The sequence below is a fragment of the Carlito syrichta genome, unplaced genomic scaffold (genome assembly GCF_000164805.1).
Source record: "Carlito syrichta isolate Samal-C Ts95f unplaced genomic scaffold, Tarsius_syrichta-2.0.1 Scaffold302297, whole genome shotgun sequence".
NCBI classification, from domain to species: Eukaryota; Metazoa; Chordata; class Mammalia; order Primates; family Tarsiidae; genus Carlito; species Carlito syrichta.
Genome location: NW_007246393.1, coordinates 236,114 through 254,108, shown reverse-complemented (window position 1 = coordinate 254,108; position 17,995 = coordinate 236,114). Strand labels below are relative to the sequence as shown.

General features: G+C 49.0%; 1 protein-coding gene across 1 annotated transcript in view; it reads right to left on the bottom strand.

Moving 5' to 3' along the window:
- Positions 1–17,995, bottom strand: part of GTF3C1 (general transcription factor IIIC subunit 1) — a 78,532-nt gene that overhangs the window by 38,216 nt on the left and 22,321 nt on the right. The window contains exons 6-11 of the mRNA XM_021711438.1: positions 10,575–10,727; positions 8,397–8,512; positions 6,447–6,759; positions 4,514–4,731; positions 1,722–1,858; positions 418–571 (exon numbers count right to left, since the gene is read on the bottom strand). Coding sequence (XP_021567113.1) covers positions 418–571; positions 1,722–1,858; positions 4,514–4,731; positions 6,447–6,759; positions 8,397–8,512; positions 10,575–10,727 — 1,091 coding nt within the window. The remainder of the gene's footprint in view (positions 1–417; positions 572–1,721; positions 1,859–4,513; positions 4,732–6,446; positions 6,760–8,396; positions 8,513–10,574; positions 10,728–17,995) is intronic.

The following is a 17,995-nucleotide window of genomic DNA, read 5'->3' as shown; positions in this document are numbered from 1 at the left end:
AATTGAACTACTGCCAAAATTTCCTCGGACATGTTTCCTCAGATCTCCATGGTAAATGCTCATGCTGCTTAGTTTAAATTTTCCACCTTCTATAAATGCTATTCAATTTCTCCCAACATTACCTTGCTGAACTTCCTCTTTCTAAAGTTGGCTGCAGGGAGGAACACTACACGGGTGCTGCTTGGAGCGGATAAGCCATGCTATGATCCAAGCAAGTTACTGCTCTTTTCTGTTGCAGCTTTCAGGTAAAGCTGGGATAACCCCTGTTCCCCAAACCAGGAAGCATGATGGGAAAGTCCAAGTCATTGGTAAAACAAAGGAAGAACAATATACAACAATGACAACAGAAGCTAGACAAGAAGACTTTCTGTAGCAGCATGAGGCTGGCTTGTGACCATCAGGGGAGCCCACGGTTACCTTCTTCTTGATGCCATCTTGAATCACCGTAGTCCGATACAGTCTCAAAAGACCTTCCTCAGACAGGTTCCGCACCAAGCGGACAATGGATTTCTTGCAGCACTTGGTGGACACGCCTTCCTGCTTCTCCTGGTCCATGATCATCTTCTGAATCCTGAGAAATCGCAAAATAAGCAGATTATGTCCCAGTCTCAACGTGAAGGGTTTCCTCAACACAGGCAACAGAGGCATGCCTAGGGGTATCCAACGGAAACCAGGGAAGACTCAAAGCGGGTCTTCACCCACCTGGGAAAAGCTGCCCTCCTGAGATGTTAATCATCACTCCTCTCTGAGGCAAATGTGTAGCTGAAGGGATGCCACTGTCACAGCAGCTTCACAAGCTGAGCCCTGCAGCAGCAGCTCCAGGGCCCACTCGCTTATAAGCATCGTGGCAGGGAAGCTGGCCCCGTGGCGGAGACCTGCCTCCATCAGGTCTCCATGCTCACCGAACACCAGCTAAGGGCTGTTCCAGCAGACCACCCCCCCCTCAGACCCGAAACTCTTCCTGATTCCTCTCTCGATACATCTTCTTATTCTGCAGATCTTGGAGTCACTGCAGTGGTATTTCTAGATCAACAGGCATATGCCCAGAAGGTACCTCAGGAACGCACAGCCAAACCTTTCACTGCTCAGAAGGGGGGAAGAAGTGCCAGTATCTGCAGAGGGTCCCTGCCCCTGACTTAGCTCTAGTTAGAGACAGGGCATGGAGAACCCATGTTCTTGACTAGAGGTAAGGCTCCATCTCATCAAGTGGCTTTCACATGGGGTGCCACAGAAACCCTGAGGATGTCACCCCAGGAGGCGGTGGTGATGGGGGCTTACAAGGACCAAACTGGGGCTCAGAGCCTCTACTCTATCCCAAACACAGAAGCTCTATTTGTGTCTCTTGGTTTTTCTTCTGCAGAAGATTCTATCTGAACAAAAGAGTCCATGGAGAACTAAAAGTTTGTAAGTAGTGCTATTACCTGCTTAAGAATCTTCATACCCCTTCCTTAGCAACAACTTTCCAGGTAAGGAGAAAGGTACCTTCCTCACTACTTCTATTTCCTACTCAATTATACTCTGCCTGTCTAGCATACTGGTTATTCCTCAATGTCTATACTTTTTGAATAACAGGAACAAACTCTAAATCCTTTTTACCACAAAAGGCTATGACAAGAAGCTCTACTATGAAAGAGAGTCAGATGCCTTTCTGTAATTTCTGTGGCTTGTAATGACTAATTGGTATGAGAATTATTGTTAGTACAAGACAGACAAGTCCTTACGTGAATAAACTCTCAATTAAGCGGAGGTTGGTAACAGCCTCTATGATCAGATTCCTGCGTTTCAGCAGTCGGTAGGTTTCATGCGGCTTGTCCTGGCTTGAGCCATGCCTTCCAGTCTTCAGGGAACTGCTGCTTTCCTAGAACAGAGACCAAAAGCTCAAGATACCCAAACCTGGCAAGGCTAGGAGGCCAAAAGCCACTCCTGTGGGTGCACGTTCCTTCTTTATGGAACTTCTACCCCTGTCTTTCAGAAAGGAAAGTCAAAAAGCCTGTTCTCCTACACAGGATCCCACTACCCTACCACTTCAGTGCTTTGAAATAACAAGACATGTGCCAGCAGAGGACCCTGGACAACCTTATGAAGATCAGCTGGTTTCAAAACAGACATTAGAGGTATCTGCTATAGTAACTCCTGAGAAAGAAGGCTTCCCCTCAATTTTCCTTTGGTTCTTCCACAGTAGAATGGGAAGACTAGCAACAGACATTTTCACGCCAGTTACTCTATTAGATTTTATTCATTTAAAAAAATTTCTTAGCCAGGCTTGGTGGCTCAGCCTGTAATCCCACGCCTTTGGGAGGCTGAGGTGAGTGGATTGCCTGAGCCTGCGGGTTCGAGACCCGCCTGGGCAACTTGGTGAGACCTCATCTCTACAAGAAATCAAAAAATTAGCCGGGTGTGGTAGTGCGCGCCTGTAGTTCCAGCTACTTGGAAAGCTGAGGCAGAAGGATCGCTGGAGCCCAGCAGGTCGAGGCTGCGGTGGCCGGGAGCATGCCACTGCCCTCCAGCCTGGGTGACAGAGTGAGACTCCAACTCAAAAAAAAAAAAAAAATTTCTTAACAACTGTATCATTATTGTTCCCATTTTGCAGAAGAGGACACCAGGGCTCTGTGGCAGAATAACTGTCCGGGGTCACACAGTGAACACGTGCCAGGAGGCGGGTTCTGACTCCAAACACAGGTAGCCACCGAAGTCTCCAGTTGCTGTGCAACATGAACAGAGGCAGGCCTGAGTTGAGAACAGGGTCCCCCGAGGAAAATCAGGAAGAGTGGATCTGTGCTTCTTCCTTTATCCCTGCCAGAACATCCACTTCTCTCTTAATGCCTCCCTTCTGTCTTCCATAAGCTTAAAATGAACCTGTTCCACCCACCTGCCCTTGGCTCTCTGGATGAGGCACATTCTCTCATAAAGGAGGAAGGGCTGGAGGGGGAAAGAGTCAAAGACTCAAGAAGGGTCCCAGGAGTGGCAGAAAGACCTTCGTTCTCCCTTGCATTGCAGGGTGAACAGTTTGGGAGGAAACAACGCAAGTAAATCCAGCCCTTTTCCATCAGGTTGTTGGAGAGCAAAGGAACGCACTCTGCCAAGGGCCTCTGGCAAGCAGCAGACACCACTCTTCCCAGGAAGCACACAGAGAGGGGCATGAAGCTGCCGGGACTCTGGGGATGGATTTCCATCAGAAAGAGGACGAGCTGAGCTAGGAAACCCATCATGGGGATTCTAAGACCTAGGGGGAATGCATAGAAGATGTAAAGTGGAGGCAGATGGGGGAAAGCAGCAGGTGAACCCAGTGGGAATATGCTGGGATCCCTGCTGGCAGACCCAGTTCCTCAGCTGGAGACAATGTTAGTCATGATTCCACAGTGAGGTATGGCCTCCAACAGACAGGAAAGGGCCGAAAGGATCTAGAACATCGATCCTGTGCCCCACTGCCTCTGCTGCAGGGACACTTCCAAAGCTCAGTCCTCCATTCTAGAAAGGGAAAAGCAACCTAGAGAAAGGACTGCACACACATGGTTCACGGCTCACTCTGTCGCGAACCAAGGTTACTCTGTCCTCACTTCCTCCTCATAGAACAAAGCTGGTATCTGTCTCATAGAGTTGTTGTAAAGCCTGAACTGAATACCAGCAATGTCATCAAAAGTCACTTGGTCACAAAGCATTCTGTGCTAGGTGTCCAGCCATCTACTCTGTGCTTACAAATACAGGAGGTGCCCCTGGTAGTAGCTGAGGTACTTTTTAGGTGACAAAGTGTTGACGTGGCGTTAGGCCAAATGAATCATAACAATGAGAAATGCATTCCTTATCAACCATCTTTTAATCCGTCTAACTACATTGAGAACAAAGTATTGATTTAATTCTGTGTCTTTAACACCTTGACGATACAACAGTATCTGGCCAGAATGTACTCACAGAGTTTGCATCTATTCTATGAGTGCCTTCTTTTTTTATGGCAAATGATACTGCTTTTCATCTAGAGCAGGGGTCTCAACCTTGGCAGTGCTGATCCGGGCTTGATCACTCTCTGTCGTGGGGGTCCTGTGCATTACAGGACATTTCCCAGCATTCCGGCCTCTCCCTACTCGATGCCAGTAGCATCCCTTCCCTCAGGTGCAACAATATCTCCAGACATTGCTACATGCTCTCTGGGGGTAAAACTGGCCCAGGCCAAGAACCACTGACCTAAACTAGTCAGAGAAATTTTCCCTGTAAAATAAATTTAAGCAAAAAGATTACATTGCTGCAAATTAACACCCTGAACAAACAACAGTGCGGACGATTTCTCCATGGGACCCAGGATGCAGGAAGGTGTATGTGAATAAGCACTGCATTACTTCTTGGGAAGCTCGTGGTCACCATGGGCTCAGGGCAGACCCAGACAGGCACTCAGCACACAGCACTCTTACTATTACTGATTCTGCAGTGGCCAGTGATACAGCACAAAAATGACAAGACTGATATCCACCTGCCACAGGCTTCTTCTTGGAGAAAACGCCCTCCCTCTGTGAGCACTGACCTTTGGGTTTTCAAGCCGGACCTCCTCAATCACGGCTATGTCACCACTGTTACTGCCCACACAGTGTGAGCCGTAGGACATGTTTTGGTCCGAGGTGCTGCTGGTGTCCAGAAGGCCATCCTTGCCAACAAAGCCCCGGCAGGCTTTCTCCTCAGCAGCTCCTGAGATGGAAGACGACTGCTTCTTCAAAGGGTGTAGGTTCAGGACTTTCCACCCACCTGTGGTGGAGGCAACAGGTAGAACAAATCAAGGGGGAGACCGAGAGACACACTCATGCTTGGCAGTCAAAAGCAAGCTAAAAGATCCTGTTTAGAGTCAGTTCAAGCAGCTTGATGTCTTCTTCCTGGCCTTTCATCTAGAGCAGCGATCTTAACCCTGGCAGTGCTGACAGCCGGGCTGGGTAATTCTCTGTCATGAGAGGCTAGCCTGTGCACTACAGCAGGGGTCCCCAACCCCTAGGTCATGGACCAGTACCAGTCTGTGGCCTGTTAGGAAGTGGGCTGCACAGCAGGAGGTGAGTGGCTGTTGCGCAAGGAAGCTTCACCTGTATTTACGGTCACACTCCCCATTGCCCACACTACTGAATGAGCTTCTCCTCCTGTCAGATCAGCACTGAAAAGCCTGCTTCCACTTCCAACATCTTTTCTTTGTGAAGCAGGGTTTTCTGCAGTCACAGTAACCAAAACGAGATTACAAGGTAGACTGGTCATAAGCAACACACTTCGGATGTCACTGTCTCCTATCACCCCAAGATAAGACCATCTAGTTGCAGGAAAACAAGCTCAGGTCTCTCACAGATTCTGCATTATGATTTCATTTTATATATATATATATTATATATATATATATTAATATATATATTTATAAATATATATATATATATATTTTTTTTTTTTGAGTTGGAGTCTCACTCTGTCGCCCAGACTGGAGTGCCGTGGCGGCTCCTGGCCACTGCAGCCTCGCCCTGCTGGGCTCCGGCGATCCTTCTGCCGCAGCCTTCCGAGTAGCCGGAATTACAGGCGCACGCTACCACACGCGGCTAATTTTTTTTTATTTATTGTAGAGATGAGGCCTCTACAATAAATTTTTTTTATTTATTGTAGAGATGAGGTCTCACCGAGTTGCCCAGGCGGGTCTCGAACCCGCAGGCTCAGGCAATCCACTTACCTCAGCCTCCCAAGGCATGGGATTACAGGCTGCCACCAAGCCCGGCTTCATTATATATTATAATGTAATAATAATAGAAATAAAGTGCACAATAAATGTAATGGGCTGGAATCATCCCAAAACAATCTCCCCAACCCCAAACCCCAGGTCCGTGGAAAAACTGTCTTCCATGAAATCAGTCCCTGACGCCAAAAAAGGCTGGGGACCACTGCATTACAGGGTATTTTCCAGCATTCCAGTCTTTACCTACTAGATGCCAGTAGCATCCCCTCCCTCAGTTGTGACACTCAAAAATGTCTCCAGACATTGTCCAATGTCCCCGGGTGGGGGGAGTCCTTAGTTAGATACAAAATTTGCAAATGTGTCACCAGCACCACACTCCACATGTGTAAAAAAAGTCTTCTATAACCACACTAAAAACTTGAGGGATTCTTAAACAGACTGCTGGCGGGAAGAGGCTAGAGGAAGTACATGAAATTCCAGGCCTTTAATAGTAAAAATACAACCAAACAAAGCATCTGCCAAGCAGAACTGACTTGTAAGCAGCCAGGAGACAGACCACAGGACCCTCTCCTCCAGACCTATAATATGTGATGCAAGTGACATCATCAGGCCCCAAATCAGAGCAGCACTGAGGGGATCCACAGGTGTGTGCTAAACTGAACCGCTGTTTCTTGCAGATGCCTGGAGGCGCTGGTGCATGGAGCCCCTGCCAGCCCTCAGCCCTGCCCGCCCTTGCCCCTGCCCACTCGAACACGCTCCCTACCTTTGGTTGGGGTGGAGTGATGAGGCTGGGTCCCAGACCCAAGGTTTGTAAAGGATCTCCCATCCCCCTGGGACGCTCTGCCTCTCCGCTTGTTGCTACTGCTGCTCTCTTCCTCGCTGTCCGACTCGGAGAGGAAAGTGTCTTCACCCTCGGGTAGAAGCGACTCCTCCTGCACAGAGGCCAGGCTCACCGTGGTGAGGAGTTCGCCTCGGGCTTTCTCTCGCTCATACTGTCGGCTGAGGTCGCTCTCCTCCGCAAACACGCAGGAGATGTACTTAGTGGTTCGCTGCCGACCTTCGTCTTCCATGAATCCCTAGAGGGAATTCACTGTGTTGACCACACTCAAACGAGGGTGTCATACTTACAGGCATTCAGGTGACCAGTGGTTCGTGGCATCTATTTGCTTATTTTGGCTTTCACTGTGTGCCTATCTCACCACCTGGGTCCTGGGGCAGGCTCCACTGTGCTCCCTCCTAGCTCTCCCTGTCTTGTCATCCCTCAGATCCTGCTTCCCAGGTCTGTCAGGGATGGTTCTCCAAGTGCAATCCTAAATGGGTGTCTGCTCTCCTCAGGGATGGGACCTCCACATCGCCTCAGTGCCTGACACAGGACATGGCTCACAAAAAAAGGGCTGTAAGCAATAGGTGTTTGCTACCCAGACTGAAGAGTCAGGGCCTCAGGGTGCCAGCTCTACTTGGTAACTGGCATGGGGACTGGTGGATTGGTCATCACCAATTTTATCTTCTAGAACAGGGGAAAGAGGCTCTTCCCAGGGCTGTTTTTTTTTTTTTGGAGTTGGAGTCTCACTCTGTCTCCCAGACTGGAGTGCAGTGGCCACTCCTGGCCACCGCAGCCTCATCCTGCTGGGCTCTGGCGATCCTTCCGCCTCAGCCTTCCAAGTAGCCGGAATTACAGGCATGCGCTACCATGCCCGGCTGAGTTTTTGATTTATTGTAGAGATGAGGTCTCGCTGCCCAGGCGGGTCTCGAACCTGCGGGTTCAGGCAATCCACTCACCTCAGCCTCCCAAAGGCGCGGGATTACAGGCTGAGCCACCGACCCGGTCCCAGGGCTCTTAATGGGGTAGTAACATTTTCTATATACCAACCACATGCCAGGGATGGTGCTAGGTATGCTGCAGTCATTAACTCAACTACAATACTGGCTTTACAGCAAAATGGCCAAAAGGTGGGCAAGAAGAGAGAGATACACAAGGGAGAAGATCACAGATCTGAATTACATAAGAGGAGCACCAAACAGGCTGGCCAAGTCAATGTCCCTAGGAGCCAGGCAAGTAACATAATAGGTGGGACAGTGGTACCCTGGAGAGCACTGCTTTGTCTAAAGGGGTTGGATGGATCCTGGCCAGCTCCAGCTAGCTGTCCCCACACAAGACAGCGGGCCACATCGCCTTCTGACTTTTCTTTTCTTTTTTTTTTTTTGCATTGGAGTCTCATTCTGTCGCTCAGGCTGGAGTGCAGTGGTATGCTCACAGCCACTGTAGCCTCGACCTGCTTGACTCAGGCGATCCTTCTGCCTCAGCCTGTAAGTAGCTAAACTACAGGCACATACCACCCCACCTGGCTAATTTTTGGATTTATTGTAGAGATGAGGTCCAGTTGTCCAGGCTAGTCTTGAACCCCTGGACTCAGGCAATCCTCTTGCCTCAGTCTCCCAAAGTGCTGGGATTACAGGCTTCAGCCACTGCGCCCGACTGCCTTCTGACTTTTCAATGCTGAAAACTCACTCAATTTTTAAAAAGTGAAAATAAAAAAAAACCACAGTGAGGGGAGCCGTAACACGCCTGTGGATTGCATTCAGTCCCTGATAGACATTTGCCTCCTTGACGCAGGTGGCAGGCGACCTAGTTTTCTGTCCAAGACGCTCCTTCATAATCATACCATGTGCAAATCCAGAGACAATGAATTGTGGGGGAGACTCAGGATGTTACCTTGACAACTTTGAATCTCTGAAGAAGCCGGCACAACATTCTTGCTTCCAGTTTTCCCACATTCATAGCCACTCGGATTTCAGCCTGGGAAATTCCTTTCGTGCCTCTGCGCTCAACTGTGAGAAACAAAATTTGTGAACCCCGACCTCTGTACAGGAGCTGTTCTGCACAAGTCAACTCCCACCCCCATTTCTAAGCACAGATATTTCAATGCAGTGAAACCAACTCATAGAAAACATATGCCACTTCTCTCTCTTCTCCTCCCAAGGATGTTTCCCCTCCCAAGACAGAAAGATACTACACCATACTAATAATAACACTAATAGCTAATTTTTGAGTGATTCCAATTTCACTCCTCCACGTTAACACACTAAATAAATGTCAGGCGATCAATATCTGGTCTACTAAGATCCAATAACATCTTTTTTAACCAGGCAGTAAGAAATCAGCCCTTTCATGTGAATGAACTTTTTCAGATAAATGAAATTGACCTTTTCTAAAAGCATCAAATAATTTTTAGTTAAGAACTTTTTTAACATGTATTTTTCATTTCCTTGTTCTCGGTAGATGCAGAGGAACTATGGACACTGACTATCGCACTATCTCATAACAACTGTGCCAACGGGGCTGTGGAAGGAAGTGATGCTATTTAGCCCTCTAGTAAATGACTGGCAGACAACTGTGCCCTGTTATTTGCTCTGTATAGTCTGTCAGCTCCTGTCCTGCTGCAAGCTGTTGTTTCTCAGTACTGTTACTGTATCTGCCTCTAAGAGACCCTTTGACATTCATCTAAGCTGGCATGGAGAATTCGAGGAAGGGGCCTGCTTGGGGACTGGGGGTGGGTAGGGATCCCAGCAGTAAAGTAAATGAACTGCAGGGCAGACTTGGTGGCAAAGCTCTTCTAGTGCCCAGAAATATTTTCTTCTTTATTTTCTGATGCATCCACATACTTGAGGCTGCCAGGGGAAAGCTATCTGAATAAAGGAGGTTTTGCCATATTGCTCATGTATAAAAAAATCAGCACCAGAATGAAAAGAGACGATTGGGATGTGTTCCTATACTGAACTAGCTACATGCTAAAAAATGGGCATGAAAGGGTTAAGGGCAGCCCTTTAGAAACTATTGTGAGGAACCCATTCTGAGAGACACTGAGAACTGCCAAACAGCCCTCCAAAAAGGCCGCGTCAGCTGCTTCACCTTCTGCCCTGTCCTCCTCCCCACAGGGACCTGAGGCCACACCACCTACAGTCCTGGGTCTCCTGGGTCGCTGCTGTCCTGTATGGATTTCAGGGGATCCAGGGGAAAGGTGAGGAATGAGAGAGGCTTCATCACTAGATTCCCTGCCTGCAGTGACTCCAGACCAATCTCAGACACTCAAGAGGTAGCTCTTAAACCCTTGAATAGTAATTCTAATAGCTAATTTTTTTTAGGGCTTTCTACATAGGTACTTTACTAGCCACTGGAACTCTATGTCATTTATCCTCATAATGAGTTAATGTGGTGGTAAATGTTAAGGATCAACTTGACTGGATCAGAGGATGCCCAGGTAACTAGTGAAGCTTTATTTCTGGGTGTTTCTGGGGGAGATTGGTGGGACGAATGAACCCAGTGTGGGTGGGCACCATCCAGCTGGCTGGGGACCTGGATAGAGCAAAAAGGCAGGGGCAAGGCGAGTTTGCCTTCTCTCTCTTCTGGAGTCGAAGCCCCCTTCTTCTCCTGCTCTTGGGTGTAACACCTCCAGGGTCTCCAGTCAGTGGCCTCTGGGACTTGCACCAGCTTCCCTGGTTCCAAGGCCTTCAACTCTCTGGTTCTCAGCCAGCGATGGCCTACTGGGGGACTCCTCAGTCACCCTAAGTGTGAGCCAAGTCCTCTAAGGAATCTCTTATATCTAGATATGTTTATCCTAGGGGTTCTGTGTCTCTGGAGAACTGATTGACACACCCTATTTATAGAGGAGGAGACTAGGCTCAGACACGTTGCTAAAGTCATTCAGCTAAGTGACTGAACAAGGGTTCAAATTCCAACCTGATCTGAAAGCCTAAGCCGTCCAAGGGAACCCCAGCGCTTCCCACTGCGCTGCCTTCCCAGCAGCAGAGCCATCTCTTGACACATGGGCGGAGCCCTGCTCCACTCAAATGCTCAGGAATGTGTCCGAGCCGGGGTTAGAACAGGACTTACTGAGATCGTAGGTCTGCGTGAGCATATCCCGTTCAAACACAAGGTCCACCGGAGGCACAGCCTTGGAGATGACATCCTCATCATCGTCATCGTCCTGGTCATTCCGTTTAAATTCCTTCATCAGCTTGAGGCACCGAACCATGACGTCGGTCCCTAGGAACACAAGCCCAGGTTTTCTAGCGATGCGTGACAATGGTGGTGCATGGGGGGAGGCGAGGGTCCAGAAATGTCACAGCAGACTTTGGCAGACACAGAGATCTCAAAAAAGGTCACACACTTTCCCATGTTTGGGACATTTAAAAACTGCATGTCTTGGGGCACAGACCTGAAAATATATTTCATAAAACTGCTTTTTGTTTTCAACAGGATTAGTGAACAAAGAAATGCAAATGAAAGGAATAACAAGGTGCTGTTAGTCCTGTTAAATAAACAGTAGCCCTCTCAAGCGGGAGACTAGCTCCATGACAACAGGAAATGTGCCTGTCTCTTCCTGTTCTCTTACCAGTACCCAAGAAAGCCTGCGCTCAGGAGGTATGCAGGTAGTATTTGCTAAAAGGATGAAAAACATCTTCTTTCCTTTTAAGCTAATACCCACTGCCAATAAGGTGCAGCAGCAGTGTAAACGAGTTCCATAACCCTTCCAGAGCATTTCCAGGAGCCTTTACAGTGATTCCAAGTGTAGGAATATGTTACAAGAAAACTACTCAAGAGGCCAAGGTTACTGGTATTAGGTATTATAGGTCCATTATGGCACTCTTTTTTTTTTTTTGAAAGCAGGATTTATTGAGAGGACAGAAAAGCTCCCACAGTGGGAGGGGACCCAACGGGGTTGCCCTTTAAAGCACTCTTTATGCATCAGCTCTTATGAGTAAAATAAAAACACTAGTCACGGGGGACTATGTGGTGGTACACCAACAAACTACCTCACTCTCTGTGGACTAGTATCTGTCTTTAAATTATCACAGTGCACTTCTGTTGCAACCTACATACAAGGGAAAAAAATAAACTTGCACCTATGGCTGGAACAAGAGAAAGATTTGTGCATATATACATAAGGACTAGAAAGGCACAAGGAAAAACAAACATCTTGACACTTGACACATGTTAACCAATTCTAACAACACAACAGATAAAGAAAACTGAGACACAAAGGAGTTAAATCACTCGCCTGAGCTCCCAACTGCCTGTAAATGACGGGCACAATTACTCAGGCAAGGTCATCATCTCCAACATGAACAGTGAGCTATGCAATATGACAGTGCAGGAGATGGATAACAGCCCCTGCAAGATGTCCACGTCCTAATCCCTGGAATCTGGGAATATGTTGCCTTACATAGCAAAAGGGATTTTGCAGAAGTAAGTTAAGGACTGAGGATTTTTTGGTGATGGTTGCTGTGGCAAAGTTAAGAATTTTGAAATGAGATGATCCTAGAATGAGCCAGGTGGGCCCAGTGTAATATCACAGAGTCCTTGTAAGAGGGGGCTAGGAAGGTCAGAGTGAGAGATTAGAAGATGCTATGATGCTGGGTTTGAAGACGGAGGAAGGGACCACAAGCCAAGGAATGCAGGTGGCTTCTAGAAACTAAAAAAAGCAGGGATTGGCTTCTCTCCTAGAGTCTCCAGAAGGAACACCACCCTGCAAACTTCTTGATATTAGCCCAGTGAGACTCACTTCAGATATTAAATCTATGTTCTTTTAAGTTACTAAGTTTTAAATAATTTTTTCTTTTTTTTTTTTGAGTCAGTCTCACTTCTTCACCCAGGCTGGAGTGCAGTAGCACAATCAGGGCTCCCCAGCATTGACCCACTGGGCTCAGGTGATCTTTCCGCCTTAGCCTTCCAAGTAGCCAGAACTACAGGCACGTGTTATCATGCCCGGCTAATTTTTTATTTTTCTAGAGATGAGGTCTCGCCAACTTGCCCAGACTGGTCTCGAACCTGCGGGCTCAGGCAATCCTATCACCTCAGCCTCTCAAAGTGCTGGGATTACAGGTTTAAGCCACCACGCCTGGCCCTAAATAATTTGTTTTAGCAGTAATAGGAACACCACAGGCTGTTTCCCCACCAGCTTTTGTCAGCATACTTATGAGATGAATCCTTGGGATCTACAGCAAGGAGTAGGGTGCTAAAGGTGGTCTCTGCAGCCCAGTCCTCTTGAACAGGAGCTGGGGTCCGCTGGGCACCCTGCCCGTGAGGTGTGAAATGCCACTCGCCACTCAAGAACACAGAAGACTGAGATCTGAGGAAGGTCAGGTCCAAGAACGGGATTCTCCTGGGCACAGCATGTGGCTTGCAGGTGAAGTTCACAAACAAGTACCTCGGGGCCCTGAACTCATCCAAGACTCGCTCTCACAGATCCCCTGGGAGTCAGCCTGGGGCAAGCGGTCAGCAGTGGTCCCCAGGCACTAGCCTGGTGCTGATCCCTCCCAACCCTCACAGTGACAGAAGTTCCCCAGCACACAGCTTTGCATTAGAAGCTTTGCATTAGAAGGCCCAACCCCAGCACAGGCCTGAAGCCTCGGATCCCTCTGCTCCTGCCAGGTCCTATCTGTGGCTCTGCCCTGTGCTCCAGGCCCCACCCTGTCCTCTCCTGTGGTACCTATGTCCCAGGATGTGAGCCTCAAGCAACCAGAAGGAGAAGCTTGGGGAGGAGGGGGATCTTGGGTTCAACTGAATGGGCGAAAATATTTAAAAGCTTGTGTGTCTGGGACAGGGTCCCTGCTGGGCTACCTGTGAATTTCCTTCTACTGGCAGTACCTCTTTCCAGCAGCTGGTGGCTGGCACACCCAGCACACGAGTGGATGCTGACCACCAAGTCATGCCCCCTGGAGCTTCCTCTCTCTATCCTCTAGTCAATCCCTCGCAACCATCTCACCCCTAGGATGATGCTCATACGAACAACCTACTGCTCCTAATAACACTAGTCATCTATTGAGCACGTACTATGTCCTGGATGCTGTCCTAAGCTCCTGACGTGTGTTGAGTGACTGGGCCTCATCACAGCATCCCCAGTCCCACATGAGAACACTGAGGCGCTAAGGAATTTGCACAGACAACTAGCCCTTAGCAAGCAAGGAGCTGGCAGTTCGCTGGCAGCCTGGGCTCCAAACCTCTGGTGACATATGCTCCTGATCCAAAGACATCCATGTGACTGAGAAGAGCTGAGTGACTAGCCAGTGCCGATCTCTCCACTCCTCATCGCAACAGAAAGTTCCCCAGTGCACAGCTTTTCATTAGAAGGAGCGTAAGGCCCCAGGCCCAGCACAGGCCCAAAGCCTCAGCTCCCTCAGCTCCTGCCAAGTCCTCCCCTGCAGCTCTGCCAGGGGCAAGGGACACTGGCTTCTGTCTGAGCAGCGACACAATAGAGCACTTCAGGAAGGCAGACCCCAGGTGCTCTCGCCAGCAGCATAGTGTTACTTCTTCCACTCCTTTTTACTTACTTGAGGGTCGAGTTACCCAGGAAGAGACACAGAACAGCCCTCAAGTTAAACACAGGTGTAAGAGGAGAAATGTTGCTGGTGTACTCATGGAAAAAAGGGCAATATTCTCTTAGCCTTCCAAGCTTCTGTCTCTTCTCACCACTGAGTCAGCTCGCTGGCCGCAACCTCTCCACTATCATGGCCATTTCATCATGGTTTCCACCACACTGCATGACTGCCTCCGCTCCTGAGGGCCAAGATGAACCTTCTGAAGGAGGCTAGGGATACACTTGGGCTCCGGGGCCGGCAGACATGACTTTCCATGCCAGCTCTACAATGTCCCGCTTCTGTAACTTTGGGGAAGTTCCTGAGTGTAACCCTTTGTTTTCCAATCAGTAAAATGGGATGATAATGTTCTCTACCTCACAGGGTCAATGTTCGATGATCGTGATACTGCCTAAATGATGCTAGGCCCTCACTGCGTGCATCCAGCACCTGCTGAGCACAAGGCAATGTGCTGTGGCATCACATGAATCAACCCACAAAATCCCACAGTCCCAAGGCAGACAGGCCCCTGTGAGCCCCATTTTATAGCTGAGGAAGCTGAGGTACTTGCTCAAAGTGACAGAGCTAGAAAGAGGCAGAGCTTGGGTTTGAGCCCAGGCTACTTGCTTCTGGAGTCAACGCTCTCAACCAACAGGGTAGTTCTTCTGAATAGCATCACCAGCACCGAGCACAGGGTGGGGAACGGTCAACATTAGTGAAATTAGATAGCTGGGCCCTTCATACTGTGACATAAGCCCCTACAGCTGGCCTCTGGTTGTGCTGGCCTGGCTTCTGGAAACGTGTGGGAATCCGCTATGTGCTGATTCTGAGCCGGGGGTTCAGAAAGATATCTGGACAGCCAGGCTGTTGGCCGGGGAGGCTGAGGTGATGCCTGAGGACCATGAGCTGCTCCCAGTAGTCACACAGGGCATCATCAGCCCCAGGACTCTCCAGGAGCATGTGACCAGAGGAGGTGCTGTGGGCAGGCCTGCTCACGTACATCGGAGGCTAGACCTGGCGTGACTCATTCAGACAGCTACTGGCAAGGTTTTGGGCTGTGGGTCTGTGGCTCTGCCTGTCCCACAGAGCACAGCTGATTTCTCTGCTGCAACTCCCAACTGCACTGACTCTACCATGTCTGCCAGACAAGTAAGTCCTGTCGTGTCTACCCCAGCTGGGTCTGGCTCTCAACATATCGATCACAGGAACACAGCTCTCTCCCCATGCCATGCCATGCATATCTTTACCCTGGAAAACCTGATGTTAGAGAGGTAGCCCAGCACGGTGGTGCCACAGAGTTCGTTGTGAGCCTTGCTGCCGTCAGGTGAGCCTGGGCAAGCTGGCTGGACTCCCTCAGGCTCAAGTGTCTTGCCTGGAAACTAGGGCTAATGACAATGTTGAGTCTCACAGACTGTGGGGAAAACTATATGAGATGAGGCAGGTAAACTTTGGAACAGCGTCATCTGTGTTCCACGATTCTAAGGGACCACTGGGAACGAGCTTCCCTAGCCCTTTAGGCCTTTGCAACAGTTCTAGAGTTTAACTAGCCTCAGAATTCCAATGTTTATATTCAAATCCCTTCAGCTCCCACTTGCCTTTTTGTAAGGCACCTGTTCCAGGCTCCAGGTCAGTTAAAGCCAAAATCAAGAGGGGCCAGAGAGAGACCGGTATAAGCACATGGAAACCAGGGTGAGTGGGACCTATCACTCCATTTGAGTTGTCACCTCAATCACTAGCAACTCCCCGGGGGATCAGGGACCTGTTAACGGCAACTTCTGATAACGGATACAGGGCTTTCTTACCAGGAACAAAAGGCAGGAGATATAACCAGCATGTGCTCACAAGCATGAAGAGTGTCAGGTATTTTAAAGACAGGGTGCGCTCATGTCAACAGGTCAACACAAAGGGGTACGTCAATCTTTTGTGCCCAAGACTCAGGACAGGCTCAATTTAGACATTCTAAAGACTCATAAACGTAAAAGAAAAGGAGTGAATCCTTACTAAATGCCGAATAGGAAGCGGGCACTGCATCAGGTGTTTTCAGAACCAGTTTTACTCACTATTACATGACTTCAAGTTATTACTGCCATTTCAAGAAAAAGAAAACGGATGCTCAGAGGGACTCTAGCCCATGTCTTCCCACTAGGTCACCTGGTTAGGCGAGAACTTCACATTTCTACCAGACAGCACCACTCACTGTAAAGGAAAACCCACAGCAGCTGGGAAGTGGAACCAATAGCCTGTGTTTCTCACATTCCCGATGAAAACCCTCATCTGGCCTCCCAGCAAAATGGTGCTCTCAACTGTGTTGAACCCAGGGAAGAACAAAAGCAAAATGGGAACAGATGAGCCCAGAGTAGTCGCTGTTTCAAGGTTCACAGGAAAGGGGAAGGCCTACTGGCGAACCAGGCAGACATCCTGTAAGTTCAGAGAGTCACTCCGCTGCATGCGTGCCCGCGCGAGCACGCACGCATACACACGCACACACATACACTCCCCACCCCTGGGGCAATCTGGAGGAGGTAACTGCCTCATGTGACTGTAGAGAAGTTGACCAGAGGTTGGAAGCACAGAACTCAGGGCAGCACCAGCATAATGACACAGGCTAAAACACGGGCTCCAGAGTTAGTCTGTCTGGTGTGAGCCTGCCTCTGTATAACCTCATATAACCCTGGCTCAATGATTTAACCTGTAGGCCTCAGTCTTCTCAGCTATAAAATGGGGACAAGAATACCTTCCTCATAAAGCCCTTAGGATAATGTCTGGCACACAAATAGTGTGCAATAATTGCTTGTTACAGCTTTTGTCACTATTATTACCATGACTACAACCTTGGAAAAATATAGCTTGTGAGGAGAAAGGGTCAAACCCAGTCACTCAGGAGATTGCTTGAGGTCTTTAACTCAGTGTGATTCTACAAGTTTGCTCTGTGCTGGGCGCAGAATGCATACAGATGTAAGAGAGTTTCCTGCCCTTGGCAATGGCTGCATCTAAGAGAAAGAAGGTCTGGCAGCACAGGGAGGACAATGTCTTGACTCCACACGTTTGAATTCTGACTCTACCACGGGAAGCTACTTATCTGAGGCTCAAGTTCTTCATCAATAAAACGAGGTTAATGATAAGTCTATCTAGAACAAATGAAGGAATGCACAGGAGCCCCAGAATAATACCCGAAACACACCAGGCGCTCAACACATGCCCTCTGGCTGGCTGAATACTAGAAGGGCCAGCCACACCGAGGAACATGCTATGATGCTTACTTCAAGCATGCACAGAGCTTGGAAACAGAAAGAGGCAGGATGGGGCTAGGCAGGGAAGGCAGAGAGGAGGTGACATGTGGGTGGGAGAGCGCAGGATAGTGAGCATTGTCCACTAAGGCAGAGGACAGGCATGCCAGGCAGGAGGGGATGAGGACAGGCACGGAGGTGGCGAAGCACAGGCCTGTTGGGGAAGTGGTGAGGGGAGGGCAGGACTGAAGATGACAGTGAAGAGAAAGGCGGACTGCAGAAGGTCTTTCTGTCAGGCAGAGGATGCTTCTTTTCTGTTTTGTAGGCACGATGCTTGGAACTGATGCGAAGCTCTTTCTGTGGTGGATTCGGAAGGTGGCGTGGGGGGAAGGCCTGGAAGGGAGTCCTAGGAGCTGTCCTAGGCTGGCTTCACTTTCAGCAGAGGGAGTATGGCTGCACAGGCTGAGGAAGCCATCCTTTCTGTGTTCCAGTCCCCACACCTGCACTTACCACCCCTGTGACTTCAAGCAGGTGAGTTGGGCCTCCATGAGCATGCCACTGCATTCTAGCCTGGGTGACGGAGTGAGACTCCAACTCAAAAAAATAAAAAGAATAGCACTGACAATGGAGTGGTCAAGATGAGAATAAAACAAAGCAAGACCTGGCCCTATACCTGGCATATTTTTTTTTTTTTTGAGTTGGAGTCTCACTCTGTTGCCCAGACTGGAGT